This window comes from Octopus bimaculoides, chromosome 24 (assembly GCF_046866305.1).
Source record: "Octopus bimaculoides isolate indiv1 chromosome 24, ASM4686630v1, whole genome shotgun sequence".
NCBI lineage: Eukaryota > Metazoa > Mollusca > Cephalopoda > Octopoda > Octopodidae > Octopus > Octopus bimaculoides.
This window is the reverse complement of record NC_142951.1, coordinates 27,884,064-27,894,556: the sequence shown is the minus strand read 5'-3', so window position 1 is coordinate 27,894,556 and position 10,493 is coordinate 27,884,064. Positions and strand designations below refer to the sequence as shown.

Below are 10,493 nucleotides of genomic sequence, written 5' to 3'. Positions count from 1 at the left end.
TACGTCCCCGAAAGCTAGCGATAGAATAAGTACTAGGCTTACAAAGAATAAGTTCTGAGACCGATTTGTTCGACTAAAGGCAGTGCTCCAGCATGGCTGCAGTCAAAATGATAAACAAATAAAAGAATATAACCTAGTCTAATTGGACATAGCCATAACAGGACGGAAGGAAGGGTTGCATTGGGGATGTTTTTAATTATAAGTCGGCTTGATTAAGCAAAGAACTACATCTCCAGTAACTATTATCTTTCATAAACCAAGATCTGTCTGCATTGTATATAAATATTTTAAATGTCAAAATAATTTAGACCACGATTAGGACACATTTTATTCTAACCTGCGTACATATACACATACACATAGCCGGTGCAAAACCGATTGGTATGGTCGGCTCGTCTTCTTTTAATTGAATGTATATGTGTGTGTGTGTATTATTAATCAGTTGCAGTTAGAGTGATTCAGGGACCCTGAGTTTTGTTCACTGGTATGTATGAAGATCCAACGATTAGCGTAAATGACGAAACTTTCGGCCCTTCAGTCACTGTATAACCGATTAATAATATATATATATATATATATATATATGTATGTACACACATCTATCTATTTATCTATCTATTCATCTATCTATATACACGTATGTACGTAGGAGTGAACCATTAAGTGAAATAAGCACGTGCTTTGGACCGTACAGGAGTTTGTTTTCAAAAAAAAAAAAAGATTTGCTAAGGTGCAAATGAACAAGGCTCTACAAAAAATGTTTGTGTATATATATATGTATATGGCGATCTTTCGGTACGATTACCTAAATATCGGCCTTTAATAATGAAATATAGTAACGAGTACGATAAATTTGAAAATCTCGAAATTGCCGCAACCCGATCCAGCAAAAGAGCCTCTATGAGGTTGCTCAGTTTGCTAGAAATAATAGCCAAATTCATACACTGCCATCTTGGGAAAGACGGTTGATACTGGATAATGTGATCCTAGGTTTCCTATGTATATATTTATATTTATATTTAAATATACACACACAATAATAAAGACAGAAAGATGGTTAGAAGTGCCTTTGATCATAGGAAAACAACATCCTCAATGGCTTGTTAGTTCGGTTGCAATTAGTTGTGCAGGCAGCATTCACTGCTAGCAGGGTGATGGCTTGTGTGTTGTTGTTAAAACTATTGTGTTGTAAACTATTATTGAATGTTGTAATCTGCAGTTTGATTATTGCTCAGGCAACGAAAATCACTCATGAGTGAAATGAATCGTTAGAGAAAATATCTCGAAACTTCGATGTCGAGGACTTGAATTAAAACGTTCGTAATTAAAACAGTAATATAATAGTAGTAATAATAATAATAAAAACTTTTAAAAGTATAAATAAAGTTATAAAGTAGGCAACAGTCGGCATTATTTGACATATTTTAATTCATGTCTGTTAATATTATTGCTTTGTATCTTCGATATAGGAAGAAAGAAGCCGACAGATATTTCGTTTCGTAGATTTTCTTCGTTCAAAAATTCCTACACGTCGAAATCGGTAGAAAGAATCGTTTTCAATAATTCTTTGTTATTTAACAGTTTAAAAAATACAAAAATAAAAGAAGTGAATACGTCCATCTCGTTGCTCTAGTCATAATTAAATATTTTTCATATATATTGTTATAGGAATAAAATTAAAGCGAGCTTCATATTTAATATAGCTCTTGTGGGGCGTATGGCCCTGAAAGGAAGCTGAAATTTTAATCGATTATTTCTCATTCAGAAATTATCTTCTGCAATGTTAGTCTGCTGCGGTACAACTACGTTGGTAACACTGACCTTAAAGAAAAGAAGGCGCATATGGATGGGCACGAACCCAGTCCCTTGTCTGTCAATTCGACAAAGATCGCAAGGGGAACTATTGTTGGGTTGCGCATAGGGTGCCAGCTGACCTGAAATCCGGCGCAGTAACCATGCTTTCTAGTGTGTGCAACATGCATACATATGTATGTTTCTATACGACGGCATTACATATATTTATACAAGACACCTTTAATAAAAAAAATTTTGATATGGCGGGAAATTTTGGCAATGGAGGCGGAGCAGGTCATTGTGGGTGGAACTACGGTTAGGAAAACGGGGTCAGTTTCAAGAAGGGCATGAACTGTAAGTTGGTAATGTGACATGTATGTCACATTACCAACTTACATTTTCTTTATAACAGGTTTGTATCCATTGTCAAAGTTCAAATCCAGCCGGGGCGTCGACTTTACCTCCAATTATTTTGAGGTTGTTAAAATAAAATAAGTACTAGTTAGTACAAGAGTTGATTTTTATCGATAGGGCCTGATATATACCTTTCATTATATATATATATATATATATATGTCTGCATGTGTGATATATATATATATAAATATAACATGAAGATTTTAAGCAAAAATGAAACAAAATCTGAACGCTCTCCAAGGCGAACTTTATTTCTTTCTATAGAAGTGTGATCTACTGACCGAATATATAATTTCTGAGAAAATTAAACGAACCATTAGACAAAGAAATCAGAGACTAGTTTCGTTTTCGACATGCTTCTTCCAATGACATCATTTGACATTTTTGTAAAGGTCACTAGAAGTAAGTCCCTATTGCAGGTAGAGAGAGAGAATACATCTACTTCCGTTTAAACCGGAAAAGCAGTTCTTCGGCTCGAAATATTCCCATATTCGAATTACAAAATCTCCTTGAGATTAAACTTAAATAATGCCAAAAATTTATTCAATAGTTTCAGATAACAAAATATCACCGTAAACAGTAACCTTTATGATTAAATTTCCTCGAATTATTGATGGATCCTTCTAGAAGCTACCAGAACAATCTAGAAGCTTCTAGAACAATCTAGAAAGCTTACTTGGCGAATCAATACGCGGCGATATAAAAGGCTTGGTTCCTCGTGCGACTCTCTCATTCAAATCGAGTGCGTCGCTGGTGTTTGGCTCGTCATTCAAACTTTTTATCTCACCCTTTATTCCTAACATAATTCATTAAAATTTTTCAAGGTAAGAAATTAATTCCGCAATTATTCTTTTTCACTTTTTTTTTTAAAATTTCCAATTATTGCTTATTTTTACCAAAATACTAATAATTCCAAGATCACGATGCCAAATTAACCGTCAAGAATTTCCATATTTTTTTTTTTTTGCTTTTCAACGTTTTTTTCATTTTGTCGGCGTTTTTTTTTTTTTTGCCTCTTTTTTTTTCAAATATTTGATTTTTTTTTTTTTTGTTTCAATAATCATTGAGAAAGGATTATCTCTGGTTATAAAGGATCTCTATTGTAACTTCATTAATGAAGGGTGGGGACAAAGAAATTTCGCTTTTTAAAGGAATTGTCTTGCAATTTTCCGTTTTTTTTTTTTTTTTCACAAAGAAAAAAAAAACCATTGTGATTTTACGGGTGTTCCGATTTGGTCCAAAAAAACTAATTTCTAAGCTATCCAGGACACTCCTATCTTAGTGGGTCTCAAATGATTTCTTTGAATTTTAAATTAAGGTTCTTTTATGGTTACTGCTTTCCCTCCAAATATTTGCAGTTAGATCGATCATTCGTTGATATCGATGGTATGAGCATAAAAGTTAAAAACATTAACCTTAAAACTAATAAATCTAATCTATTGCAATAGATTACAGCAATTAAGGTCGTACGACTTTAAGGAGGGGGTGGGGTGGGGCTCAATAGATCCCCCCCTCCCCTACTACCCCGCCGCACCGTAGTTTCGAGAACGTAGGTAGGGTGGGGCGGAATCTTGTCCCGCAGAACTTTCTCTGTTCAGTCTCATTCATCGAAGACAATATTGTCTCTGGATTGACACAGTATGTAGTTTTCGAATTCATACGGGTTTGTATACACATATATATATATATATATGTGTGTGTGTGTGTGTGTATATATATACCATTTTTTAAATATGTGATGAAAATATTTTTTTGAGGTTCCGTGTATGTACTTAGGATATTTGGCATTCGTTAAAGAGTGTCGGTGTGTGTATAAATGAGAAACACTGCACACGTAGGAGGGATAGAGATGGCAGTTAATGGGTGGGTTGGGTTGACTGGGATGGTGATTAGTGTTGTAACATGGTAGTTATCGATCATGTTAGTCGTTTCGGTCCAGTGTTATGTGAAACAATTTACACTTGTTGCATGTTGAGAGAATTAGCACCCACCCCCTCCTCTTAATGCTACAATGCATGGACTGTTTCTCTTTATCTTTTACACTCATTGTAAATTCATTTATTGCAGATGTCAACTGAAACTAATGATGGAGAAGTATTTGCCTTCCAAGCTGAAATTGCTCAGTTGATGAGCTTGATCATCAACACTTTCTATTCCAACAAAGAAATCTTTCTCAGGGAGTTGATTTCTAACTCTTCTGATGCTCTTGACAAGATCAGATACGAGTCTTTGACTGACCCGTCCAAACTAGACAGTGGCAAGGACTTATACATCAAGATCATCCCCAACAAGGAGGATAACACATTGACCATTATTGACACTGGTATCGGCATGACCAAGGCTGATATGGTCAACAACCTGGGTACCATTGCTAAGTCTGGTACTAAAGCTTTCATGGAAGCTCTGCAGTCTGGTGCTGATATTTCCATGATTGGTCAGTTTGGTGTCGGTTTCTATTCTGCTTACTTGGTTGCCGACAAAGTGATTGTTGAATCTAAACATAATGATGACGAGCAGCACACCTGGGAGTCGTCTGCTGGTGGTACTTTCACCATTAAAACCTCAACCAGTGAACAACTTGGCCGTGGTACCAAGATCACTCTGTACCTGAAAGAAGACCAGGCTGAATACTTGGAAGAGAAACGTACCAAAGAAGTGGTGAAGAAACACAGTCAGTTCATTGGTTATCCCATCAAACTGCTTGTTGAGAAGGAACGTAGCAAGGAAGTGTCTGATGATGAAGAGGAAGAAGAAAAGAAAGAAGACAAAGAAGAGGAGGGTGTAAGTAATATTTCTGGTTATTGTAGAGTTATTACCTTATTGGTGTCTAATTGTTAATGTGGTAGCAGTGTGACATCTGACTTTTCTATTGTCCTTAGCAGGAAGACAAGATTAAGATTGAAGATGTAGAAGATGAAGAGACGTCAAAAGGCAAGAAAAAGAAGAGCATCAAAGAAAAATACTTTGAAGATGAAGAATTGAACAAAACTAAACCCATCTGGAGTAGAAACCCTGATGATATTAAAAATGAAGAGTATGGGGAATTCTACAAGTCGTTGACCAACGATTGGGAGGAACATCTTGCTGTTAAGGTGAGTTGATTCATTTGGTTAAAACTATTTTCATTCAAATGGCTTTACATTGAATGAATAGATTGTTTTTATTTAGAAAAGGAAAATAATTCCTTAATGATCCTGGTTATTTTTGTGTTTTGCAGCATTTCTCTGTTGAGGGTCAACTGGAGTTCCGGGCTTTGCTATTTGTCCCCAAAAGAGCTCCTTTCGATATGTTTGAGAATAAGAAGAAAAAGAACAACATTAAGTTGTATGTACGCAGAGTGTTTATCATGGACAACTGTGAAGACTTAATCCCAGAATACTTGAACTTCATCAAGGGTGTTGTAGATTCTGAAGATTTACCTCTGAACATTTCTCGTGAGACTTTGCAACAGAGCAAGATCTTGAAAGTGATTAGGAAACATTTAGTAAAGAAATGCATTGAGTTGTTTGACTCAGTTGCTGAGAGCAACAAAGATGAATACAAGAAGTTTTATGAACAATTTTCTAAGAATTTGAAGGTGAGTTCAGTTTAAAAAAATTTATATTTTTAATCTTTGATATTGTTAATGTAGTGATAGACTGAATGAAGTTTTTCTTTGCTGTAACTCATGTGGCTACCTGTTATTGTTTTTAAATAGCTTGGTATTCATGAAGATCATACAAACAGAAAGAAGTTGGCTGATTTCCTCCGTTATCACACCTCCAGCTCAGGTGATGAGATGTCTTCTCTTAAAGATTATGTGTCCCGCATGAAGGAGAACCAGAAACATATCTATTACATTACTGGTGAGTATCTTTGCTATTATTTGTTTTTACCGTTAACTGTAATCCATGTGTACATGTAGTTGTAATGCTTGTTCTGTTGCATCTCGTTATAAGGTGAGACCAGGGAAGCTGTCAAGAACTCTGCCTTTGTTGAGAAAGTAAAGAAATCTGGCTGTGAAGTGGTTTATATGGTAGACCCAATTGATGAATATGCTGCTCAACAATTGAAGGAGTATGATGGCAAACAGCTGGTGTGTGTTACCAAAGAGGGTTTGGAACTTCCTGACGATGAGGAATCTAAGAAGAAGCTGGAGGAGGATAAGACAGCATATGAAAGCTTATGTAAAGTCATCAAAGACATTTTGGACAAAAAGGTCGAGAAGGTTGGTAGTTGTTTTGTATTTCATTCAGTTGCTAAATTATAAAATCATTAGTGCTTTTTGTTCCATGTTCTCTTACATCAATAATACTTCAATTCTTGTTTCTTTTGTTTGTTGTAGGTTGTTGTATCAAACAGACTGGTAGACTCTCCCTGCTGTATTGTCACTAGTCAGTATGGTTGGTCAGCGAACATGGAGCGTATCATGAAGGCTCAAGCTTTGAGAGATACTTCAACCATGGGTTACATGGCTGCTAAGAAACATTTGGAAGTAAACCCTGATCATTCCATCATTAAGGCATTGAAGAGCAAAGTAGATGCTGATAAAAATGACAAAACCGTGAAAGACTTTGTAATTTTAATGTATGAAACCTCTCTTCTGTCATCAGGTTTCAATCTTGATAACCCACAATCACATGCATGTCGTATCCATCGAATGATTAGCTTTGGTCTTGGTTTGGACGAAGATGAAATAATGGAGGAGAACGTACCTGCAGAGACTGATGCTGACATGCCAGCATTAGAGGGAGATGATGATTTATCTAAAATGGAAGAAGTTGATTAATTATTTCACAAGAGACATTTATTAGCTAATTGAGACACATGAAGAATGTTGGTTCATTCCTTGTACATTTTCCTTTTCATTTCCATATTTCAATGACCAGGTGGTCAGAATTTAGTAAAACCTGGTGGAATTGTTTATCTCAGATGCTTTCTACACTAAGCTGTTTTCTATGAAAACTAATCTCCATTGCTTGTTAACATTAGTTACCATACTTCAAGAACTCTTCTCAATTAACAACAAATTTGTAGTTCTTCAAACATCTCAATTATTTGCTGAAATCTTGTTTTGTTTTGTCTTATATGTTAATGGATGGATGGATCTCTTTTGACCTCCGTCTCGGAAGTCTTTGACAGCTGGCACCTACTCAGTTATTTATTTGCTTGGTGTAAGCATTAACTGCACTGAATTCCGTTGTATATTTGTTCAAATTTTTCCTAAATAAAAATATTTCATAATATTTTGTGTTTGTGTTAATGCTGCGTGATGTTTGCTTAATTTAATTTGTCTTGTGGGTTTTTCTTTTTGTACACTGAATTTTTCTAACCAAGTTATTTGGCTATGAATAGGGCACCACTGAAGATTGTCATGTTCCATAAGGGGAGTATGGATTAAATTCTATGAATTCTGGTGATGCATTTGTTGGCTAAGAGAAGTGTACAACTTGTTCGAGCAGTTTACTAACATAGTTCAATTTTGTATTATTTGCGCTGCTTACCATTTATATTTCCACATTTGATAATAGATTTTGATGTGGCTTCTGCAAACGGATCAGTAAAATGTGCAAAGGTGTTCTTTAATATGGTATGACTTTCTTATTTCTAGCAAGAGTAATGACCAAATGGATAAATTAGCATTATTAACCGGATGTAACTTAAATGGACCGAAACCTGAAGGACTGTATTCCAAACAGCCATTTTGGATCTAGTCTTTCTCATTTGCAAAGTGTGCCCTCCTTAATTTTGCTTTCAATTTAGGTTTATCAATACAACTCTGAATTTCGATTACGATCAACCAATTACTTTATCTTGTAAATTACAGAATCTGATGTTATTTGGAATTAAATTTGGGTAATTTTAGCCAAACAGACAGCATGGCATTAGCTTGTTACCATGACAACTGCATGCTGTGTTCAGTCTTTTTTTTTCACACCATGAGATACTTTTCACCTGCATGTTATTAATTTTTCTGTTAGTATTTTCACATTTTTCATTTCATGTATTTTGGGGACAGCTTCACATTTCAACAGCTTAACTGAAATTTAGCCCACGTAACAGGAACTGAGAAACTGTGGGTGATAAAGATAATTTGACATTATTTTTGAATTCTGCATGCAAAAAAAGTATAAGATACAGGTATCCTCTTTCTTGGGACAAATTCTTTGTTGACCAGTGTTATTCTTATCGTAGTTTACAAATCCAAACATGAAAATGTTGCTCAACTTTGGGGTTTTGGAGACAGATGCCCCCTTCATACACACAAATGAATACATAAATGTACATATAAACTTGGGGAAATTTCGAACCTGGGTTCTCATTCCTAAGACACCTGATGAAGGCTGGAGGGTATATCAGCCGAAATGTGTTAACAACAAACAAAATGAGGACAAATATCCGTCAAATGTAAATAATGTAGACGGAAGAGCATTGAATAAAATGGAGTATATTTTAGACTGAAAAAAGAACTTTGTCATCTCAATTTTAAAAAGTGAACTATGGCAAAAATGCATTATTCATGAATGATCCAATAATAACCCCATACCCATAATTCACAAGCATGTATTATGCTTTTGTTAATTGTTTCAAGTGTTTATTCATGAAGACACACAGACATTGTCTTGGTCAACTCAGCTTGACCCAGCTGTATACGTCCAGGATGTAACCAACAGAAGAAGGGCCTGTGTATTTTTTTTGTTTTCCCTGTTTCAAATACCAAATACGACTGAAATAAAACGAACCATACAAACAAAGGGATTTTAAAAGAACTGAATGAAATTCGTTTAGAACTCTTGATAATAGTTGAGAAGGTTAATAAGTTGCGCACAGTTCTGCCAAGTAGGTTGGTCAGAATTTGTACCAACCATGCAAAATGGCTGTGGAGTTAAGAAGCTCACTTTGTAACTGAGGTTTCAGGATCAGTTCCCTTGCATGCAAATTTGCTTTCTGGAAAAAGCATCACTCTTTAGCATTTAAACCAGCCATGCCTGGCTAAAATATCCACCCATTTTATGTTCAAACTGACCATATCCAGCCTTTCATGCCTAGCCTACACTCATTCTGAAAATAAACAATCACATGAAAATCTTGAAGCTTTGAGATAATGCGTGATTAATACAAAACAAAGGAGCCACAGATGTTGGGACTCACAGGGGTTATGATAGGGGACTGACACCCCTGGTGATTTGCTGTGCTTGAGAAAATATGCCAAGCTAAGTAAAAGTATGGTTGCCCTTGCACACAGACTTGTCTCTTGCATCCCTCGCCAGCTAAGTGTTCCTAATCTTACAGGCTTGTGGGTGCTGGTGCCATGTAAAAAGCACCTGTGCTGGTGCCATTTGAATGCACCTGTGCTGTGTAAAAAGCATCCAGTACACTTTGTAAAGTGGATGGTCTTAGAAAGAGCATCCTACCTTGGAAACCATGCCAAAATAGACATGGAGTCTGGGTGTTAAATGATGATGATGATTAATGTGAATAAGTGGCATGAGTAAGGACTTTCAAGCGAGATCGTCGCCAGTGCCCCTGGACTGGCTCTTGTGCGGGTGGCACATAAAATACACCATTTTGAGTGTGGCCGTTGCCAGTACCACCTGACTCTAGAGCTAAGATTTTTGTGTGTCATCAAAACTTTATACACACACACACTGTATATATATATATATGTATGTATATGTGTATATATATATATGTATATATATATATATGTATATGTATATATATATATATGTATATGTATATATATATATATGTATATGTACATACATATATATATGTATATGTATTTATTAATGAGGATAGAAATTGATATTAATCAATTAAAACCAGTGGTCTAGCATATTAAAAAAATCCGAAGATTAAAATTATATTACATACAAAAATAAGAGGAATGACCAGCAAAAGTGGACTCCTATATGCTAGAAATAGATGCCGAATCATCTAACCACGAAAAGAACATTTTTGTATGTAATATATGTATATGTATGTATATATATTTCGTATGTGTATTTCGTGTGCAAGATTCTTGATGTGGATACGTGTGTTGAAAGAAATACAATTAAACCTTGGGAGAGGCATTATGCCGGTAATAAACACACGCACTGGTTCAGTCCTTTATTAATTTATATAGTTTTTTGTTAAATTATTTCATTGCACTCTTGCAATCTCTTCAGTAACTTGTCTCTCCACTTCCATTTATTTTGAATATATTCAAAATAAATGGAAGTGGAGAGACAAGTTACTGAAGAGATTGCAAGAGTGCAATGAAATAATTTAACAAAAAACTATATAAATTAATAAAG

General features: G+C 35.3%; 1 protein-coding gene across 2 annotated transcripts; it reads left to right on the top strand.

The window, feature by feature from the left end:
• Positions 1-2,942: 2,942 nt before the first annotated feature.
• On the top strand, positions 2,943-7,436 carry LOC106882217 (heat shock protein 83). 2 transcript variants are annotated; one of them, XM_089340775.1, is made up of 7 exons: positions 2,943-3,035; positions 4,279-4,992; positions 5,094-5,303; positions 5,429-5,788; positions 5,909-6,056; positions 6,150-6,418; positions 6,536-7,436. In XM_089340775.1, exons 2-7 carry the CDS (start codon positions 4,279-4,281, stop codon positions 6,977-6,979), a joined length of 2,145 nt encoding a protein of 714 aa, XP_089196901.1. In that variant the 5' UTR covers positions 2,943-3,035; the 3' UTR covers positions 6,980-7,436. The 2 variants fall into 2 exon arrangements, with proteins under 2 accessions (XP_089196901.1, XP_089196900.1); XM_089340774.1 differs by having other exon boundaries at positions 5,091-5,303.
• Positions 7,437-10,493: the final 3,057 nt, after the last annotated feature.